This window comes from Balearica regulorum, chromosome W (genome assembly GCF_011004875.1).
Source record: "Balearica regulorum gibbericeps isolate bBalReg1 chromosome W, bBalReg1.pri, whole genome shotgun sequence".
Classification (NCBI taxonomy): Eukaryota; Metazoa; Chordata; class Aves; order Gruiformes; family Gruidae; genus Balearica; species Balearica regulorum.
Window position 1 is genome coordinate 21,218,524 of NC_046219.1, and position 23,020 is coordinate 21,241,543.

At 38.7% G+C, this 23,020-nt stretch overlaps 1 protein-coding gene and 1 long non-coding RNA gene across 4 annotated transcripts in view; one reads left to right on the forward strand and one right to left on the reverse strand.

Annotated features, from left to right (window-relative positions):
- The window catches only part of LOC142599253 (uncharacterized), a 256,694-nt gene that overhangs the window by 76,377 nt on the left and 157,297 nt on the right, over positions 1-23,020 (forward strand). The window lies entirely within an intron of this gene.
- The window catches only part of LOC142599173 (ubiquilin-1-like), a 41,330-nt gene continuing 18,447 nt past the window's right edge, over positions 138-23,020 (reverse strand). The window contains exons 2-11 of one of the 3 annotated variants that reach the window (XM_075738991.1): positions 18,978-19,129; positions 15,149-15,264; positions 13,924-14,186; positions 12,950-13,108; positions 11,990-12,230; positions 11,307-11,449; positions 10,590-10,673; positions 6,389-6,504; positions 5,874-6,042; positions 138-403 (exon numbers count right to left, since the gene is read on the reverse strand). In XM_075738991.1, coding sequence (XP_075595106.1) covers positions 383-403; positions 5,874-6,042; positions 6,389-6,504; positions 10,590-10,673; positions 11,307-11,449; positions 11,990-12,230; positions 12,950-13,108; positions 13,924-14,186; positions 15,149-15,264; positions 18,978-19,129 — 1,464 coding nt within the window. In that variant the 3' untranslated portion in view covers positions 138-382. Of the gene's footprint in view, positions 404-2,741; positions 4,138-5,873; positions 6,043-6,388; positions 6,505-10,589; positions 10,674-11,306; positions 11,450-11,989; positions 12,231-12,949; positions 13,109-13,923; positions 14,187-15,148; positions 15,265-18,977; positions 19,130-23,020 lie in introns of those variants that run through there. The other 2 variants (XM_075738989.1, XM_075738990.1) reach the window with 2 other exon arrangements.

Here is a 23,020-nt window from a genome sequence, read left to right on the forward strand (position 1 = left end):
AGATGACATTTTTGAAAACTATCACCACTGTTTAAACACTTCTCCCTATGAGGTTAAAGTTGCCATTAGTATGGGTCAAAGAGAAGCTATCTGAGCCCAGCCTGCTTCTGAAAATCCCATCGAGAGTCACACAGGAATTTAAATTCTTAGTTTTAATTTTCCTTCTGTCAAACATGGAGAGGGGCGCAGTGATGAAATATTTTACAACTTTGTAAAAAGCAGTGTATTTCTTTTTCTACTAGTATAAAAGGCAGAAGCTTGAATGATGAAGTTCTGTTCCTGACACTACTGCTGGATCACTGACAGATTTTGAACAAGTTGTAGCTTGTGTATTTGTGTCCTTGTCAACTTCACCAGGGTGCTAAGACTTCATGAGCTTTTGTTATATGCACTGACCACCAAGCTGGAAAAAGGGGGGGAAAAAAGTGGTGGCCGGGAGATAACGTACAAAATACAACTCTCTGGAAAGCTTGGAGATAAAGTGTAAGGGGCATCATATTGGCTTTGAATTAGCATCTGTCACATGTAAAGTGTACCCATCGATGAAATGCAGTGGACAGCAAATCACCCAGTCCAAGACTGATGGATATTTCCTTCTTTAAAACAAAAAAAACCCACAACACAAACCAAACTCCTTCTCATTCTTTTAAGAGTTGGACCTTCTCCTTTTACTTCCCTTTTCTGGCTTGCTTTACTCTTCCACCTAGGCTTATACCCAGTCCAATATATGCTTATGGATAGGTTTTCATACAGCTGCTTTAAAACCTATGATCAAACAACTTCAAATACATATTTCAACTTTTTTGTGATCAGAAAATTCTGAATATAGTCAGTTACATAACTCACAGAATTTAAGGTTAAAATCCTCTTTTCAATTGCCAAAATGTTGGGTTTTTTTAAAGTCCTTGTTACACAAGAGATGCCTCTCTAGCTTAACTTCATGAAATCTCTGCAGATCGTTTCTGTAAGATTCTACAAGTCAGACTTGAATAGAATAATCCTCATATGCAGTTGCACACGGATTATTATTTTTAACGTTGACATACAAATTTAGTCACTATGAAAATTAAAGAAATGGCACCCTCTTGTGGTACCTTTGCTTTTAATGAAGTCTTCATATTTTCACAGTATACCATTTAAAAGCAAAGAGCTTTTCTAATATACTCACTTTAAAATGCAGATTAATTAATGCAGACACAATAAAACTAAATAATTCAGGAAACTACACAGTGATAGGAAAGCAGCTGTGTGACATATTACCAAACAGTAGTATTAAATTTCAAACCCTTATAACCAAAAAGAAATTGGTCTTTTTCAAAAGTGAGTGCCTAAAAGGTTAGAGAGACAGTGGCGAGAGAGTGTGCAAAGATTCTATTATGCCATTAAACCAAACAAGTGCGATGTATCTTTTATTATTAAAGACAATAATTTTTTACCCCTACTACAAACCTTGTTCAGCCTACTGTCACTTTTAACAATTAAAGTCTTCTCCAACAAAACCAAAACTCCTCGTACACTAAAGATGTCTCAGTGTTTTACCACTACTCAGTTACTAATTGTTATTACTAGTTGACAATAGTTACATAGTTAAATTAACTATTAATTGTACTTCAAGTAGTAAATTTAGTTCAACAGTTCACTGTACAGTTTAGGTTAAATTCTACTTTTTCTTAAATTCTAATGGAATTTGACTTCAAATATCACATCTCTCTTTTGCTTATATAGGTGAACTGGATCTTGTCTCAAAAGAACATTCATGGAGGTCAGATTCAGTGCTTTAGTATCTTAGAAAAGCTTGGCAAAATCACTCCCTTCCCTACTTCAGCTTTACCCTTTCCATTTGATAGTGACCTTTTTGCAAGTTATGGATTGCATTCTTAGAAGGATATACCTTCTGAATGACTGGAGATCTCACTTTTTTAAAGCAAAGCTCCTATAAGGCATACTATAAGGTCAAGTCAAATTAGTTACTTTGAAGATCCTAACAGTAATTGTGAAAGTAATTGTGAAAAAGTAGTGATTATTCTACAGAAACTACTTGCTATCACTTCCTCAGCCTCATAATCAGTGTAGTGAACGCTACCTACCCAAACAGAAGGCACTATGAAGGTCTAGTCCCTTGCAGGTTTACTATCATTGGCTAGGAAACAAAAGTAATAATTTCCTACCCAATCTTTAAGTATTTTAAAAGGTTTTGATCATATAAAACTCAAATCACCAGGAGATTCTATTTTAATTGATTTGTTTGTTTAATACTCTATGTTGCTGTATCTATGAGACTTTGATCCAGAGGCAGAGAGTCCTATCAACCAAGAGATTTTCTTGAATTTTACCCAGTACTGTGCATCAGCAGTATATGATCTATTTACTTACTGCTGAAGTAAGAGACAAGATTACTGGACAGCAAAAACTTCTGAGAGAAGAATACAACACAGTTACTCCCTGTAAAATCTGAATGCTTGGCTTTGCCAAGAGTTATATTAATTTCATTGCATGTAAAAGAACACGTGCTCAACACCTTCCTTTATATCCCATTATAAATGTTTCATTTAACTTATTAACAATTTTGACTCAAGGCCGGTAAGTTTAAATCATTTGCAAGCAATGGTTTTTAGAGCAAACTGGCTTTATATCTGTACCAAAAGAAAAGATTGTTCAGATGAAGTTTTTAATGCAATACAGGAATTAAATCAGAATGTTCACAATTACACTGACACCAAAGACCAATAAAAAGCAAATGCTATTCAGTAACACACAGCAGAATACTTTATTTCACTATTTTTACTTTATCTAAATAGTCTTCAGTATTATATGACCCTTCCTCTCTGTCCTCTACTTTATACTCCAAGTATTGTTTGCTAATCTTAGCCCAAAGTCTGTAAATAGTCCCAGAGCTAACACTGAAAGGTCAGTCATCTTGAATGCTGGATAATCACCAATTGCAAACACACTGAAACAAGATGCTTAAATACTTTTAAATTCATTTATTACCTGTGCACAAGAGCTAACTACCAATAAAAACTCAAGAGATATACAGTATTTTTTTACATGGTGGTTAAAAGTAATTAGAATATCACATGACAATGGCTGAAAGTAATGTTTCCAATTACAAATCATAATGCATGTTAGAATCTCAATGGAACAAGCCAAAATACCTTAGAAACAGTTTCAGAGCACAAGGCAGTGCTCCTTTAATTTGCACAAAGGTAATTTACAGTTAATCTGTAACAATGTTGCAATGAGACAATGTTACAGTGAAAGTTTCGCTAGATGCGAAGATATAACTAGAACAGTAATTCTAGTATATTTTATATGAACTTGCCTAAGCATTTTTTCTGAGATGTTTACCAAAGATGCTGGAAGATTCACACTAAAAATCATGTCTTACTACCTTTTTTTTTTTCCCCTGGCCTTTTTTTATTTACTTATAATTTCATTCTATTGCAATGTGTAAATTTCTAGAAATGAGCTGTCTCCATTGTGTATGTTGTGTTTATACTTCATACAAATAAAAGCAAAAAGGGTAGATTACTGAAGTGGTATAAATCTTACAACATTTTGCTAGCAAAAAAAAAAAAGCTGAAATCACCATAAGCAGCACTGGTACCCACAAATTATAGCCTTCAATTTCTTCCTTTTTAATTTGTATCCTACATAAATTACTACTGAAGGCTAATGGTTTAGTAGTAAATAAATTGGACAGTTGTAAGTCAGACAAAACCTGCTCCACCAACTGTGAGAGCTGATATTGTTCCAAAAAAATTAATTAATAATTTAGAACAAGAGTGATGCATGCAACTGAGTGAAAATGCATCAATTCCCCATTTGAAGAAAACTACTGCACTTGACCTTAAAATGCATGACTGATTTTAGTTATAGCAAGACAATCCCAAGAGTCAGAATGAAATAAAGCAACTATTTTAAAGATTTAAGAGCTGTTATCAAAAATAAATTACATTTTTTCGAGTTCAAGAAACACTGCTATGAAGGCTGAGAGGCAAGCAGCCTTTCAATAGCTGCACTGATATCTCCTCCTGTTGCTATTAGAGCTTGTAAGTTTGCTTCGTGGTTCAAAAAGCCCATTGCACTCAGCTGCTCCAGTTGTTGCTGAAATCTAACTTCTGGATTTTGTAACTGCTAAGAAGAAAAATCTCAAGCTATAAAAGCATAATACACATTTGGCAAAGTACAGGATTTAAACATAGTTGGTTCTGAACCACTTGTCTTTACTAATTTCTGAATGCATCTTTTTCAAGTTCCCCAAACTAGACTAAGTAATTTATTTCACAATTTAATTATTGATCAAACAAGTCAGATTAGCCTCAAATTTTAAGAGTATCTTCACTTATGTGACATTTTTGAACTACAAGAAGAGCTGCTTGTTTGATAAAAAAGGAACAGTTTAATCTGATAAATGTTTCCCAAGAACAGTTTCTTAATGATGTGCATGCAGACTTTTTTTTTTTTTTTTAATGAAAGAGTCTAATCTAGTAATGTGGGACAGCAGGATTTTGAGAATTTCACTGTTGGCAATAGTGAATGTGGTAGGCTTTTTTTCCCCTTGACATAAAAGTTGACAGCTGTCCTTTATGAGTTGATCTTGCTCAAATAAAATGCTCATAAACTAATGGCAAAATTCTCAATAATTTCAGTTGTATGATCTTCAACTCAGAGGCATTTTTGAAACAGAAAAATGAAAATAAAATCCTTTAAGTATATAGGGTCAGAGTAATACTGAGAAGCCTCTTTTCGAAATGAGCGACAGTTTACATATCAACACAAGATTTTTGCAGCTACTGCTAATTTTCTTTTTGTTCTACTTAAAGTTTCATCCATTGAGAAATTCCTACCAGTATTTAAAAACTGCATATACTTCCAAAACAATAAAATGCAAATATACTGGCTGAAATTTAAACATATCCCCCCCACATCTGTTTCACCCAAGCGAAACCAAACAGAATACTGAATTGGTAGTGTAAGATCTGGCAGGATAAAAATATCTACAGGAACATGTTTTCCTACAGCTATGCCTACCACCACTTTCTCATGGTTGCATAAAATAACATTTTTCTGTCAGATCAGCAAGCTGAACTACCTTATTCTGTGGCAACAGAGGAGGTAAGAGCAGGACTGTCCCTTTTACCAGCAGTCTGCCATTACACTGGATATGTACCACAGTGTAATGGTGCTGTTTCACACACCACTCTTGAGATACCTCTCCATTGTTATGGGTGTGCACCCTTTAAAGCCAGTCTTGCTCACCGCCCTACATTTACCTGCAAAGCTGCCACCTTTGCTTGACTTCTGGAGCTCTCCAGAAAGCCTGAATCCCACTTGGTATGTTAACACAATGTACACCGTGCAGTCTGGACCTGCAGGATGTCAGGGAAGCGTGCTACAAATTGAGGCCCCAAATAACCTGAGCATGGCTATTGTGAAGCATGGAACAGAGGCTGCCACAGCTACAGAGTAACAACTAGCAACACAAAGTACAGAGATAATGATGTTCAGTATGCTTAAGTTCTTTTCTTGTCTGAGCCCACATTTCACTTGCAGGGAACCAGTCTTCCCTTTAACACCTTAATCTGCTTCTTTCCAGGCATTTCAGAAACTCAAGGGTATGAAGATAGGTGTACAACAATCAACCATTCAGAGGACGCTTTTACTCAAATGTGATGTTTTTCCAGCATTTATTTACACAGCTAGAACATCACTTTTAAGCTTCCTCTGCTCTCCTTTGACCAGAAGCATTCTGTTGGTTTACACTGGGGGGGGCTGGATATTTAAAACAAACAAACAAAAAAAACAACCAACAACCACCCAAAACCAACAACCACCCCTACCCCCCACTAGAATACAGTGATCTACTTTACCTGAGCATTTGCACTAGCAAGTGCCTGCAACATTTGTTGAACAAACTGCTGGTGACCAGGTTCAGCAGCCCCTGATGTTGGACTTGCATTTTCACCGGGAACAGAACTAGGTACAGTGGACCCTGTAGGAGCTCCAGTGCTTCCCAATCCACCTAAATCAGGATTGAATCTGCACAAATGACAAAGAGAAATACATTACTAACATAGAAAATGGCTTAGTTGTAATGTCTCTTCCCATTATATGCAATTACTAAGTAAAAATTCTGTCAAATAAAAAATGGATGACAACTTAAGTAAAGCACCAAAACAAAGACCATAGCCGTCGTTGCTTAAAAGCATGTTGCAGACAAAAGTGTGACATATTCTAAAACAAGTTTAGTGAAACTAAAAAATGCAAGAGGAACAGTCTGTAAAAACTGGATAAACCTCTACGTGTCAAAAAGAAAGACAAAAAGCTGGAAAAAAATAAATACAAGAAAAAAGTTCTTGTATAAATTTGCATGACCTATTCTTACCCCGGTATAAGTCCTGGTGCTTCTGTTGCTAGTGTCTGCAAGCCCTGCTGAATCTGTAGCAAAGCCTGCATTGCTCTAGGGTTTGACATAGCTAATAACGTGTCAGGATTCTGCATCTAAAAACAGGAGAGAAACTCATAATTGAATAATATACAGACATTCAAAGTTGATCTTTATCACTAGATGTTTTATAGAATCTGATATCCTTTCAGAACCTGCAGTTTCTCAACTTTGTATTTAAATGTTTACATTAAATCCTTCAGATTTTTTTTTTGAGAAAACTTTCACAGGTGATCAACAAGTTCTCTAGACTCCTTTTAACTAAGGAGAACATAAGAAAAAGTATTTCTCGTTAGTTCTTCTAGTAAACTTTATCATCTTCCAAAGCCATAGGAGTGTATTAGTTCAATGTAATTCTAAATTAGTCTCCTATATCATACTACTGGTAAGCAACAGGGATGAATACAGTGAAACCTGACTAGTAGGTATCTAATACAGAAAGTTATAAAACATCTTTTTCTAGCTAAATTCAGACCACAGCTATTTGATCATGATAATTCATGCATGTGTTCATATCTGTAGTGCCATCAACACCTACAGACATACAAATATTCTGCAAAACATACTAGCAAACATATAATATTCAAGGACCCTCACTCTACTGCAGATTCAACTAAAAACTTGTTTTTGCATCCACATATAAAAGACATACTTTTGATTTCTGAAATTAAACATCTAAAAACCGGACTACTTTAGATACTAAACCAAAACTAATGGCTTATGCTCACCTCTGCTTATAGATGCCACAGATAAGTGACAAGTTATTTGTTTCAATTAGAAGTCTTGGTAGCCAGACCTGCTTCAAACAGCAGACAGGCTGATTAATCTCAGCAGCCTTCACTTGGTAACTAGACCAAATTCCTTCTGCTGCAAAAACATTTTTTGATTCAAAAAACTGCACAAATTAAGGTTAAGCTTCCTCCAGTGCAAAACAGAAGAGCAGAATAGGGCACAAAGATCAAATGTTGATTCTGTCCTGAAATATGGGTGCGTAATGAGACTTGAGCACAGCAAGTTTTTAAATACTCTCCATTTGTCTCTTGGATTTGTCTCTTTGCAATAGCTAAAAGTCAGAGGAAAATAACTAAATGTATAGCTGGTGAAGTTAATCCAAATCTTTAAAGGAGGAAAGCAGTTTAGATTCACTGGAGTAAGCTGCTGTGATTATTTTGTTTAAGAAAATAACTTTTAAGCCATGACTTACTGTCTGATATTTAGAGTTGTTTTTACAGAAAACTGATCCAACGATCCTCTGAGCACTTGGGCAACTTGGATGTCTATTAATGTTTTTAATTCCAGCTGTAGAGTAGCAGCAATTCTGGGTAAAACTTATGTAAAAGGAGTAGAAAGAGTAGCTCACAGATGCGTTTACCTAGTTGTGCTGAGCAACTGACCATTTATTGCAAGTGCTTTCCATTATACAGAGGAACATTTCATAGTTTCCATCACCCAATCCCATAATATAATGACAACAGATTAGTGAGGAAGTATGGGCTGTGATACTGTCAACATTCTGAGAACACCCAGGTATTTCTCCAGTTTACTTCATCTGTTAACATTGTTGATCACCTGACCTAACATCAAGACAGCAGAGAACTAGCTGTACAGATAAACTCCAAGGTGATACTGATGGAAAGATATACAAAAGCATTAAGAGCGTCTGGGTGAAGAATAGGGGGATGGAAAACAAAGCAGATATCATAGTGGGTGTCTATTATCGATTGCCCAGCCAGGATATAAGCACTGATGAGTTATTCTATAGGCAATTAGGAGAAATCTCTGGATTGGTAGCCCTTGTCCTTATAGGATATTTCAACTTCCCAGGCATCAACTGGGAATACCATACTGCTGTGATGAGCAAGTCTGGGAAATTCCTGAAGTTTGCGGAAGATAATTTCTTGACACAAGTACTGAGTGAGTCTCCTAGACCTGTTGTTTGTGAATAGAGAAGGACTCGTGGGAGATGTGACGGTACATGGCTGTCTTGGCCACAGTGATCACGAAATGGTCAAGCTTAAAATTTTTTGTGTAATGAGAAAAAAAGGACAGCAGAGCTGCTGCTACCCTGGATTTCAAGAGAGCAAACTTTAAAGCTACTCAGGGAGCTACTTAGCAGCATCCCCCATGAATCTGCCTTTGAGGGCTTAGGGGTCCATGAGCACTAGTCAGTTTTTAAGAACCACCTTTTAAAACCACAGGCACAGGCAATCCCATTGTGTCAATGTGACGGTGTGCTCCCCGCCCCAACCTGACCTTTATTTCCCATAACCCTGCCCAAGTGATAACTACTAGTGGCAGGCGTGATGGCTGCATCTGGTCGTGATGGCTGCATCCGGCTCAAAGTGGGTTCAGGGGAGACAGATAAAAACATAATAGCCAAGGGCTAATTTATGGCAACACGCCCGCTTAACCACAAAGGAGGTCTAAGGAAAACATTGGACCAATACTTGTTGAAGATGGTCACCTGACAAATATGGATAAAAAAAAAGCAGAGGCATTCAATGCTTTTTTTGCCTCAAGTCTTTTAATATTAATAATAGACCTTGGGCTGCCCCGTCCTCTGAGTTGGAGGACCACGACTGCGCTAACAGTCACTTTCCATTTGCGGACACTGAAATTGTAAGGAACCAGTTGTATCAGCCGAATGTACACAAGTCCATGGGGCCTGATGGGATTCTTCCCAGAGTACTGAAGGAGCTAGCAGATGTTACGGCAGGAATCCCCTCAATCATCTACCAAAGGTCTTGGGAGTCTGGGGGGGTCCCCGCTGACTGGAAGCTAGCCAATATTACTCCAATTTACAAGAAGGGCATGAGGGAAGACCCCAGAAACTACAGACCTGTTAGTCTAACCTCAGTACCTGGAAAATTATGGAGAAGATCATACTGGGTGCTATTGAAAGACATTTAAAGGACAATGCAATCATCAGGCACAGTCAAAATGGGTTCACAAAGGGAAAGTCCTGTCTAACTAATTTGATATCCTTCTGGAATAACGTCACTCACTTAGTAGATGAAGGGAAAGTGATGGATGTAGTTTTAGGAAGGCTTTTGATACTGTGCCTCACAACATCCTTCTGGACAAGTTGTCCAACTGTGGGATGAGCAGGTACACACTGCACTGGGTGAAGAAATGGATGAATGCCAGAGCTCAAAGGGTTGTAGTGAATGGGATTACATCTGGCTGGTGGCCAGTCACTTAGTAGTGTTCCTCAGGGCTCAGTTCTCGGGCCAGTTCTGTTCAATAATTTTTATCAATGATCTGGATGCAGGAGTTGAATTCACCATTAGCAAGTTTGCTGATGATACTAAACTGAAAGGTGTTGGTGACTCTCTTGAGGGCCTTGCAGAGGGATCTAGATAGATTGGAGCATCGGGCAATCAATGGCATGAAATTCACGTTGTTATTTATTTTACTCATAACACTGCCTACATGCAATGAGATCCTGGCAACACACATTTACTTTGATTTGCAAGGACTGCCTAATGATGGAACTCATGCAGTGGATTAAATTTTTAATTCCTAAAAAATTTTGCTTAGTCCTATTTAAAGGACACAGTCCTAGTATAAACTGTGAAAGTTAAGATAAAGCAAATACCAGGGCTGCAACCACAATGGTGTAAGAGGGAAAAGCTGTTGGTAAGGCAATCTTTACAGACAAGTATTTTCAGAACCCGCTCCACTTCTTTTGAATTAGCTTTCAAGGCATGCTGTAAGGTCTCTTTACCCCAAATAATCAGGGCAGGGTGGAGGAGGTATGAGAAAAGTATCATAAAAGCGTATCTTAGTAGCAGGAAAAGTAATAATCTTTTTTTCTTTAGTCTGCAAATAAATCACGTAGGAAACAGGTTTTCTCTGGCTGGTGCGCAGTAAGAGCAAGTAATTTCTTCTAAGCAAAGACACAACAACAAACAACAGACAAAAACATCCACTAAAAGACAGATTTACCTTTTGAAAGTGATGGAGAGATAAATCAAGCATTTAATTATCAAGGGACAATTCAACTCAGTGTCTAAAGCTAATGAGAATACACATAACAGAATCTAGCTTTAAGTGAAATCAAGGAAAGGCACCAGTTTATTGCAAAAACTGCTCACAATTTCAGACATTTATTAACAACACTTAGTATATCTCATCTCACTTGTTGAAGAAAAGTAGGAAGCTGTTGTCTCATTTGCTCCTGAAGTTGAGGATTCCCAGCAAATAAGGGATTATTCAACATCATCTATGGGACAAAAATATTTAACATCATAGATCTAGTAGATCAAAAAGTAAATACTAGAGTGGATTTTAAGACAACTATTTACCATGTATGGATCAGAGAACAAGATAATAGTCTATGTTAACCTCAGGATAATTATTAACAGCAGTAAGTATTAGCACTTTTACTGTGAGCAAGGATCACAGATGAGAAATTAAAACCAGAATAACAGCTAGATATGACACCAACTCCTTCCCCTCCACTTCTGTCCTCCCAAGCTAGGGTGGGTATTTATTTACTAGCAAATCTACCTTAATTTATAATCAAAGCATTTGTTTTGTCTAACTGGTTCTTATGCTAGGTCACAAAAGTTTAGGGCTGTATGAAACATATACAAACTTACAAATTGTTACAAGAGAATGCCTGACATGATGGTCCAACTACAAATTGAAGAAACTTACTATAACAGATTGCTAAAGGTAACTAGGTAATAATTTCAGTAAGTCAGGCATTAAAAACTGGACCATTCACAACAGACAAGTTATTGTTGAGAAGTTAGCACAATTACTCTGTAGTGAAAACAAAACGGTATCATAAATTCAATTCCTTTTTTTCACTTCACTGCACACAACACATTACTACACCAAAAGCATTTACCTGTACTGCAAGATCAGGATTCTGGCTCAATGCCTGCATCATGCTTCTCATATAGGGTGCAGACAACATATTTTGCATAAGTTGTGGATTTTCTGTTATCTGCTGTAACAAGCTCTGCATTCCTGGCGTGTTGAACATACCAACTTTAACAAAAAAAAAAAAAAAGGTAAAAAGTCACTTTAGTAAAAATCTTTACTATAATCAAATTAATTAGACTGCCTAGAACTCAGATATAATCAGATACAACTGTGTGGCTTTTTTTTTGGCTTCTTTTTTTTTAAATGAGCTTTAGCAACCCCCTAAATACATCTTAACATGGTTCTGCTTACACAGATGCATCTGCCCCAGAAACCACTTAAGCCAGAGGTCATATCCAACAAGCAGTCCCACTAAGTATCTACATTATTAGCTGTTTTCCTGTTTGTCTCCAAATGGAAAAAAATACTATAATTCATCTACAGATTCCCTACTTTTGTTATTTTAAGGCAGTACACAAGTATTGTTAGTACTCTTGGTTTACTTTTCATGTTTGTTTTTCTACAGAGGACTTTGATACTAGTCAAATGTTTTATGGAAATAAACAGCAATACAAACTTTGAATCAAAACATCTTTCTAATAACAGAATCATTTCAGCAAACTCCTGAATATTTGCAAATATATACAATTGCAATAACAGACACACCTCCTAGTCCAGGTCCCAAATTTGGTATAGTTGAGCTCTGTCCCATACTGGCAGAAGTGCTATTTCTGACATTATTACTGCCACTGGTCTCACCACTGGTGCTGGTACTTGTGGAACTCTGAGAGCTGGACTGAGGAGCCCAGGGATTTGGTAAAGGATCTCTATTTTCTGTACGAGATGGCTGACTGTCCCCTCCTGATGATGCATTGCTTACTAAGGAAGCAAATGGGTTACCTCCAAACTACAAAAGGAGAAAGAAACACATATCATCTATTAGTCAACTATTTTTAAGTCTGCTAGAAATAGCAAGTTACCTTTCCAAAATTACACATCAAGATAAATGTTGATAGCTCTTAATCAATTATAATCACCATCCTAAAATAAGCCATTGTAAATATTCTGAAAAGATACCAATGTTGAAAGAGATATCTCCAATAACAACAACAAAAAAGATAAGTTAATCACACCTCGTTTCAAACACAGCATCTGCTACTAACACTAATACTTTGATCACAGTAAGATTATATCTTGCATAGTGGTTTCCAACTTAGAAAAATTTCAAAGCCTTTTTTCTTCTCACTTTAGGTTCCAAGTTACTAAACACACTCTTAACTTTTCCTGGACCTCAGGAATTTTATAAGTCCAAGAATTAAAAATAAATACATTTAGAACATATATAACAAAAATTTATTAACATTAAAATATCTTATCAAACTCACAAAACAATCTTTATTCCTTCAAGTTTAAAGAGCATAGGAACAAGCCACACATTGACTTCAAGCTTCAAGAAATTAAGTTTTGTCAAGTACACATTTGAAAAGTTAACATTATTTATCTTCTTTCATTTTTGAAAAAAAAAAAAAAAAAAAAACCCAAACAAAGAAAAAACTTCACCAACACACCTCCCCCCCCAAAAAAACCCCACATTTACTTTCAGTGGCCCCTATAATCATTTCTCACCTGTTCCTGTGCTGCATTCAACATCGGCTCCTGAATATCTGTGTACATACGTCGCAAGGCATTGTAGCCACCTGGTATACTTTCAAGGTTGCTCAAGGCTCGGTCTTGGTTTCGCATCATTTCCTGCATCATTGCTGGGTTTCTAGCAAGTTCTAGTGTCTAATGAAGTAGAACACTTAATTTGTATTAATAAAAAATATCCATTCTAAGGTGAAAACATCAGCATTTAACAGTATCTCAGTTACTAATGTCTAACTCCATTTGAAATTAGGATTAAAGCCAAATCAAGATGTCAACTTAATGGGAGGGGAGTCAGTAGAACTTGATATTTAGCCAACGTTATGCCACAACTATCAGTATGCTGGCTGAGTCAGAAAGCATTGACTAAACAGAAGAAAAAAATCCTTGAATGTACCATCCTGTTCTTTCTTGTCTCTTCTCAACACAATATATTTCTACCATTTCTAACATCAGTACAGCATGCAGCTTATAACATGAACTTGAAAAATAAATACCTTAATTTTCCAAAGCCTCCATTTCTTTCTTGATGCCCTCTGCCACATAAGGCATACCTTACATAACACATAACTTTAGAAGCAATCAGAAGTACCCACAGTTACATAAACTGGAAATAAGCAGTATTTTGGAGAATTATTACTTTATAGTAAACACTGTTGACTAGACAACAGAAGATTTCAAGTGGCATCCAACTATAAACTCGGAAGATATGATTATACAGTCTTCAGCATATTTCAAAACTATGCTGCTTTTTTTTTAAATTATCAGCTTATTTCAGACACCAGCAACTAGAAATAAAAATATCAGTTTCCTATAGTGACCTTTTACAGATTGTCTAATAAGCCTAAATTCCTCAACATTATTTCAGCACTCATCTAAACATGTTCAATTCTTGCTCTTTTGTTCATAGTTACAGTACAATCAAAGGTCATGAACTTAGAGATCTTTCTACATACCTGTCTCATTATATCTGGATTATTCAGCATATGACTGATTTCTGGATTTCTCTGTATCAGTTGCTGCATTTGAGGGTTAGCCATAATTAACTGCCTCATCAGGTCAGGATTTGAAAGCATACTCTGAACAAATGGATTTTCCATTATCTGAACCATCATTTCTGGGTTGGACATAAGTTGTCGTTGCATCTGACTTTGTAACTCTGAAAAGTTTGATGCATTTAAACCCAGGCTACTCAGACCTGCCAAACCTCCAAGGCCACCTTTAAGAGTAAAGAAAAAAAATAAAAATTAAACTTTCAGCTTCTAGTATATTTCTAACACATCCAGGTTCTTTCTAAGTACAAAATACATAAACATAACATACACTTCAAAATAATGAAACTCAATGGAAATTTTATCTTTGCAAGGCTGTTAAGGAGTTACTCACTAAGAGTTTGCTCTTTACATAACAAGACACCTAGAAATCCAAACCACATCTGAAATATAACTTGTTACCATTCTAACAGCTTTTCTTCTACTTTAGGATAACTGAGGTACAAGGGATGTTTGAGTTTTTGGGCCTCAGGTTAATCCCCAACACTTTCCAATACATTTTTAATAATCATTTATAGACAGAACACCGCCACGAGGAATCTCTTAATACGATGCATACTCCCTATTCTAAATAAAAAGTAGAGCTCTTCTTTTTGCTGATGCAATAAGAACTAATAATGCTTTAAATTCTCCTCCTTTGCAGAGTTCAGCAAACACAAAAGTTTAGTATTTTTAGAAGGTACTAGTCAGTCTGGAGAACTGTTTACAACTAATAAAGCAATTGCTTAACATAGTTTTTCTGGGTTTTTTTGTTTTGTTTTTTTAAAAGAAAGCAATGAGAGAGCATGAATAACAAAACCAAGTAACTATGGAAAGAGATAATATTTTTAAATCAATAGACTTCTGTCTCTATTCCTGAAAGAGAAGACTGATAATGCAATCAGATTCAGAACCTGAGAAATACTGGTTTGTAGGATAGGAGTAACTTTGTACATAAAAATTAAGGAAACAACTTACCTCTGATAACTTACTGATCAGAAACTTATTATAACCAATACCACAGATTTTTGTAATCAGTAATTTTATAATTTTTTTAAGTCCTGTTTACATTAGAATAAAGCTCCAGGGATACTTACCTAAAACCAAGATACCCAAAATAATCACCATGTTACCTAAGAAATATTCTTACCCAAGCCAAAAGAGTTGCTATTTGTTGAAGTTGGTGCTGAGGTATTACTGCTTGATATTGATGTGGTAGCAATACTGCCAGTGGTGTGTGTTTGTTGACCTGAATGGTCTTGTGATCTATGAAAAACAAGTTAAAAAATTTACAAGTTGAACAGGGTATGGTCCAAAAAAAAAACACCCAAAAACCCACCAACAGAAAAGTGATGCGAAGGCAATCGCTTACCACCTCCCACTAGCAGTCCAATGTTCAGCCAATCCCTGAACAACAGCTACTTTGGAAAAGTCCCATCCCCCCTACCCAGTTTTAATGCTTAGCATAACATTATATGGTATGCAATATCTTTGGTCAGCTTGGTTCAACTGTCCTAGATGTGTCCCCTTCCCAACTCTAGCCTACTTGCTGGGGGGGGGGGAAGCAGGCACAGAGTGAGAAAGAGAAAAGGGCTTGATGCTGCGCAAGCACTGTTCAGCAATAGTTAAAACATCAGTGCATTATCAACACTGTTAGGTCAAAAATCCAAAACACCATACCATACAGGCTGCTGTGAAGAAAGTAAAACTCCATCTGAGCCAGACCCAGTACAAAAGCCGATTGGAGGGATGGAGCACCTCTCCTATGAGAACAGGCTGAGAGAGTTGGGATTGTTCAGCCTGGAGAAGAGAAGGCTCCAGGGACACCTAACTGCAGCTTACCAGTACCTGAAGGGGGCCTACAGGAAAGATGGAGAGGGACTGTTTATCAGGGAGTGTAGTGACAGGACAAGGGGTAATGGGTTTAAGCTGAAGGAGGGTGGATTTAGATTAGATGTTAGGAAGAAATTCTTTGCTGTGAGGGTGGTGAGGCACTGGAACGGGTTGCCCAGAGAGGTTGTGGAGGGAGGCCCCATCCCTGGAAGTGTTCAAGGCCAGGTTGGATGAGGCTTTGGGCAACCTGGTCTAGTGGAGGGTGTCCCTGCCCATGGCAGGGGGGTTGGAACTAGATGATGTCTGAGGTCCCTTCCAACCCAAACCATTCTATGATTCTATAATTCTATGATTTAATATAATGTAATAATGATGTTTAATACAGGAACAGTATACTTGAGAATCTTAATTTACATTTTTATTATTTCTTAAAATAATTTAAAAATAAACTATTATCTCTAGATGTCTTCCTGGCCAAACTCAAACAGGAAGCATACAGATGGTGGAAGAAAGGGCGGGTAACTTGGGAGGAATACAAAGACATTGTCCAAGTCTCTCTTTCTTAAACAGTTAGGAAAGACAAAGGCCAAATGGAATTGAATTTGGCAAGGAATGTCAAAGATAACAAGAAGGGCTTCTATAAGTACATAGCAGACAAAAAGACAACTAGGGAAAATGTGGGACCACTGCTTAATGAGACAGGGGACCTGGTTACACAGGACATGGAAAAGGCAGAGGTACAGAATGCTGCCTTTGCCTCAGTCTTTACTAGCAAGACTGGCTTTCAGGAATATCAGGCCCCTGATACCGGGGGAAAGGCTGGAGCAAGGAAGATGTACCCTTGGTGGAACAGGATCAGGTCAGGGAATACTTAAGCAAATTGGACACACATAAGTCCATAGTCCCTGATGGGATGCACCCATGAGTGCTGAGGGAGCCGGCAGGTGTTACTGCAAAACCACTCTTGATAAACTTTGATCCATCGTGGTGACTGGGAGAAGTGCCCAAGGACTGGAAGAAATGAAATGTCACTCCTATCTTCAAGGAGGGCAAGAAGGAGGAACGACAAGCTGGTCAGCCTCACCTCAGTCCCTGGGAAGGTGATGAATCAATTAATCCTGGAAACCATTTCCAGGCAGAGGAAGGAGAAGAATTCCATCAGGAATAGTCAGCATGGATTCACCAAGGAGAAGTCATGCTTGACCAACTTGATAACCTTCTGTGATGAAATGACTGGCCCTGTAGATGAGAGGAGAGCAGTGGATATTGTCTACCTGGACTTCAGGAAGACTTTCGACAGTGTCTCCCATAGCATCCTCATAGAGAACCTGATGATGTAGGGGCTGGATGAGGAGAATGGAAAACTGGCTAAGTGGCCAGATCCAGAGGGTGGTGATCAGTGGAACAAAGTCTAGTTGGAGTCTAGTAAATAGCAGTGTACCCCAGGGGTCAATACTGGGTCCAATCCTGTTTAACATCTTCATTAATGATCTGGATGATAGGTCAGAGTGTACCCTCAGCAAGCTCGCTGATGACTCAGAACTGGGAGGAGTAGCTGATATGCCAGATGGCTGTGCTGCCATCCAGAGGGAACTCAACAGGCTGCAGAAATGGGCTGACGGATACCTCATGAACTTCAACAAGGGGAAGTGGTGCAAAGTCCTGCACCTGTGAAGGAAGAACCCCAGGCACCAATATAGGATGGGGACCACCCACCTGGAAAGTAGCTTGGCAGAAAAGGCCCTGAGAGGTCCTGGTGGACACCAGGTTGAACATGAGCCACCAATGTGCCCTTGCAGCAAAGGCGGCTAATGGCATCCTGGGCTGTATTAGGAGGAGTGTTGCCAGCAGGTCGAGGAAGGTGATCCTTCCCCTCTACTCAGCACTGGTGATGCCACACCTGGAGTCCTGTGTCCAGTTTGGGCTCCCCAGTACAAGAGAGACAGCGACATACTAGAGGGAGTCCAAAGAAGGGCCACAAAGATGATGAAAGGACCGGAGCGTCTCTCCTATGAGGAAAGGCTGAGAGACCTAGGACTGTTTAGCCTAGAGAAGAGAAGGCTTGGCAGGGGCAGGAATATAATCAATGTATATAAATACCTGAAGGGAGGGTGCAAAGAAGATGGAGCCAGGCTCTTGTCAGTGGTGCCCAGTGACAGGACCAGAGGCAACTGGCACAAATTGAAACACAGGAGGTTCTTGTCTGATCATAAGGAAAGACTTTTTTACTGTGAGGGTGACTGAGCACTGGGACAGGTTGCCCAGGGAGGTTGTAGAGTCTCTCTCCTTAGAGATGTTCAAAAGCCGTCTGGACATGGTCCCGGACAACTGGCTCTAGGTGGCCCTGCTTGAGCAGGGATGTTGGACCAGATGACCTCCAGTGATTCCTTCCAACCTCAACCAGTCTGTGATTCTCAGACATCAACTGCAACAGTTACCACCTTTTCATCCTATTCCTGGGATGCCGGTCAATTAATTGCTTCCTCAGTCCTTAACCTTGCTTTAGGGATCCTGATGTACTCCTACCCCCTCAAATAGTACTAATTCCATGTCCAGGGCTTAAAGAAGACAAGGCTAGCAAGATCTATTCCATACCACACCTTTAGTAGGATGCCCCACTGAATATCAAATTAAGTTAAAGTCTTATTTCATCACAAGACTAATATCAGAATTTCAATATTCTTTAAGATTGTAAGAGCATGGTAACAATGTAGTCACATAAAGTTAATGCCATCATAAACTAGCACAAGCACTAAAGGCTGTTTGCCCAATTTCTATGCTCACCACACCTGTCTACTGCAGGGGCATAAGCACGAGTGCTACCATGCAGTGAAACAGATCAAGGACTGTTCAGATTGTCTTCAGACTGTTATTCTGCACTAACTGTAACTAAGGAGCTAATTCAAGTGATTTAATAGAAATGGCTCAGTTTAGAAGATAACATTAACTTTCAAAAGGTGTATGTATGATATCTAGGGACAGAACTTTACATAATTTGGGTTGCTTCTCTTGTTCAATAGCCGGTGTATTTGTACTGCTTTTGAATGCATTTTAGTCAAACTCAATAAAAAGATATATCACACTAGGAACTAAGAATATTTTTACTGCTTATAGGTAAAAAGAAGATTACTCATCAGTCAAGTTACCTGTTTTGCGTTTTGATGACCAGGTGAACAGTGAGTCCATCGTGAATCCCATGCTGAATCAAAGTATCTTGATCTTTTAAAATTTTTCCAGCAAATATCAAAACAAGCTGATCAGTGTGAGACTTGAAATGCTTAGAGATTTCTTCCTTGAACTAAACAGAAGTTAATATTATATAGTTATGTAATTGAATACTGAACTATTAATTTTTAATAATTTAAGGAAGAACTATTTTGCTCACATTTATTATATTAATCCACTTGCATGACATGTTTTGCTTTATACAACCTAGAAACACTTCACTAAGTTATCTTAACTTTCTTTTTATCCAAAGGAAGATGGGAAATGAAGTCATTCTTTTTCTGTACAATTAAAGTCAACTGTTTCATATCTAGATCACTAAGTATATAGCTGACAATAACAAAAATTGGCTTCCACTTAAAGACTATACTGTCATTCAGTCAAGTATGTACCCACAACACAATAAATACACATGCCATTGAAACCATCTGTTGCTGACATGCTGAGAATGCAACAACATGTTATGTTAATTCAGTCCACATTTGTGCAGGCACTGAAAGGAGCAGTATGCTTTCTCCTTGGACATATTACTGCTACCTTTTATGTGCCAAAACTAGCAATCCTTTCCATACAGTCAAAAATTATTTCTTAGGTGGCTCTACTCTCTCATCCAGCTCATAATAGCTACATGAAATGTGCTTCCAGCCCAGGGCATGGTGAATAGCCACATATTTCAGCTGACTGTGAAATCATACCTTCATTAAAATGACTGAACCTGGAAAAGCAATTGTATTTCTTCCTGCCTTCTTAACCAGTAACAACCACATTATGTTTTCACTGACTTCTGAGATTGATTATTCTATAGAAAAGTACTCTCACAGAAAAAGCAATTAGTTCACAAAATGTAAAAAGGCAAATATAAGAAAACCAAATCAATTTATTCAACATGACTAGTCAGTAGACTAAATGTTTCTGAAAGGATCTTAGGCAGTTAGGAAACCCTCCAGAAGTTCACAATATTTAACATTTTTTAAGTAGTATGGTCAACTTGATTTTTAAAAGAATCCTATTCTAAACATCTTGGTGAACTCTCATACAGAAACCCCAAATGCTAATCTTGCAATGACTTATTATTAAATAATTATATTTTATAAGAGGCAGGGCTAAAAAAACAAAAAAAAAAAAAAGGGAAAACCCCATTGTATTATACTCTGAAGGCGAATCTCTAATTGAAAAGGTTTATAGTATAGGAAGAACTAAAACAGATCCCCAAAAAATGAGTGTCCTGGTTTTGACTGGGATAGAGTTAATTTTCTTCTTAGTAGCTAGTATAGTGCTGTATTTTGAATTTAGTATGAGAATAATGTTGATAACACGCTAATGTTTTAGTTGTTGCTAAGTAGTGCTAACGCTAAGACAAGGACTTTTCAGATTCTCATGCCCTGACAGTGAGAAGACTGGAGATGCACAAGAAGCTGGGAGGGGACACAGCCAGGACAGCTGACCCAAACTGGCCAAAGGGATAGTCCGTACCATATGACGTCATGCTCAGCATATAACTGGGGGGAGTTGGCCAGGCGAGGGATCACTGCTTGGGGACAGGCTGGGCATCTGTCAGCAGGTGGTGAGAAATTGTATTGTGCATCACCTGTTTTGTATATTCTATTATTATTATTATTATTTTCTCTGCCTTTGCTGTCCTATTAAACTGTCTTTATTTCTAACCACGAGTTTTACTTATTTTTTCCTCAATTCTCTCCCCCATCCCACTGGGGGGTGTGTGTGTGAGAGCAAAGGGCTGTGTGGTGTTTAGCTGCCTATCGGGTTAAAGCACATCAATGAGCCTGAGACACAACAGCGGTAAGAAATGTCTGTGCCTGGGTAGCAGGTAGCAGTTAGAAGTCTGCTCACACAGAGTTGGTTCCAGTTCTTAGAGAAACATCTTTTAAGTCAACCTTTATACTGGTAATATTTAGACTTGCAAACATTCTAGGAAGTTCCTGCCTGAAGTGGATTACTTAACTAAATCATTCAAACATTGTGGTGGGTTGACCTTGGCTAGCCACCAGGTACCCACCAAGCCACTCTATCACTTCCTCTCCTCAAATGGAAAGGGGAAGAGAAAAAATATGATGAAAGGTTCATGGGTCAAGATAAGGACAGGGAGATCACTCAGCAATTACCATGGGGGCAAAACAGACTGGACTTGGGGAAAATTAATTTAATTTATTACCAATCAAATCAGAGTAGGATAATGAGAAATAGGAAAAAAACTTAAAACACTTTCCCCCACCCCTCCCTTCTTCCCAGGCTCAACTTCATTCCCAAATTCTCTACCTCCTTCCCTGACCAGCACAGGGGCATGGGGAATGGGGGTTGCGGTCAGTTCATCACACATTGTCTCTGCTCCTCCTTCCTCCTTATGCTCTTCCCCTGCTCTAGCATGGGGTCCCACCCACAGGATACAGTCCTCCATGAATTTTTCCAATGTGGATCCTTCTTTGGGGCTGCAGCTCTTCATGAACTCCTCCAGCATGGGCCTTTTCCACAGGGTGCAGTCCTTCAGGAACAGACTGCTCCAGCGTGGGTCCCCTGCAGGGACACAGGTCCTGCCAGCAAACCTGCTCCAGCGTGGGCTCTCCACAGGGTCACAGCTTCCTTCAGGCACATCCACCTGCTCTGACATGGGGTCCTCCATGGGCTGCAGATGGATATGTGCTCTGCTGTGGACCTCCATGGGTTGCAGGGGGACAACCTGTGAATGGTCTTCTCCACGGGCTGCAGGGGAATCTCTGCTCCAGCCCCTAGTGCACCTCCTCCCTCTCCTTCTTCAGTGACCTTGGTGTCTGCAGAGTTGTTTCTCTCACATGTTCTCACTCCTCTCTCTTCCCGCTGCTGTTGTGCAGCAGTTTTTAACCCCTCCTTAAATATGTTATCACAGAGGTGCTACCACCATCAGTGATTGGCTCAGCTTTGGCCAGCGGCGGGTCTGTCTGGGAGCTGTCTGGCACTGGCTCTATCAGACATGGGGGAAGCTTCTGGCATCTTCTCACAGAAGCCACCCCTGCAGCCCCTCCCCTGCTACCAAAACCTTGCCACGCAAACCCGATACAGAAATGTTTATCCATCCTGTTCTCAGAGGTCCCCGGTGATAGAGACTCCATAGCTTTCTTCTAAGAAATCTATTTCAGTGCTTCACTATCCTATTCTTTCTTGTCCTGTCCACCATGCACATCACAAACAGATTGTTGTTCTCCTCAGAATAAAAGGTTGCGGTCTCTCCTTGAGGGTTGTGTTTTCTAATCTAATCATTCCCATCACTCTCTGTATTTTCAAATCCAACCATATCTTTCTGTAAGTCTAGGGTTCAAAACTGGCCACAATATTCCATATGAATTCTTATCCATACTTAGAACAAAAGGATAAATTCTACTTCTTGCATCCTATATTCCCAATTATAAGTTAGAAAATCCATATGGGAAAATATCAGTTTAACAGTGTTGACTCATTTAACAGCTATAACCCTTATTTGGAGAGGAATTACAAAGGCAGTTGCTTCCCACTCTTCATTTTTCTGGTTAATTATTCTTAAGAATACTGTCATGGTTAACTGGCAGCTAAGCCACACACAACCGCTCACTCACTCCCCCACAGTGGGAAGGGGAAGAGAATCAGAAGGGTAAAAGTGAGAAAACTCGTGTGCTGAGCTGAAGACAGATTAATAGGTAAAGCAAAACCTGTGCACGCAAGCAAATGAGGTGTAACAGTTACTTGGGAAAACAAACACCATGACTCCAAATATCCCCCCTTCCTCCCCACAGCTTTTATTGCAGAGCACGTCATATGGTATGGAATATCCCTTTGGTCAGTTGGGGTCAGCTGTCGCAGCTGTGTCCCCTCCTAACTTCTTGTGAAGAAGTGCGAGAAGCAGAAAAGGCCTTGACACTGTATAAGCACTGCTCAGCAATAGCTAAAACATCCCTGTGTTATCAACATTGTTTTCATCACAAATCCAAAACATAGC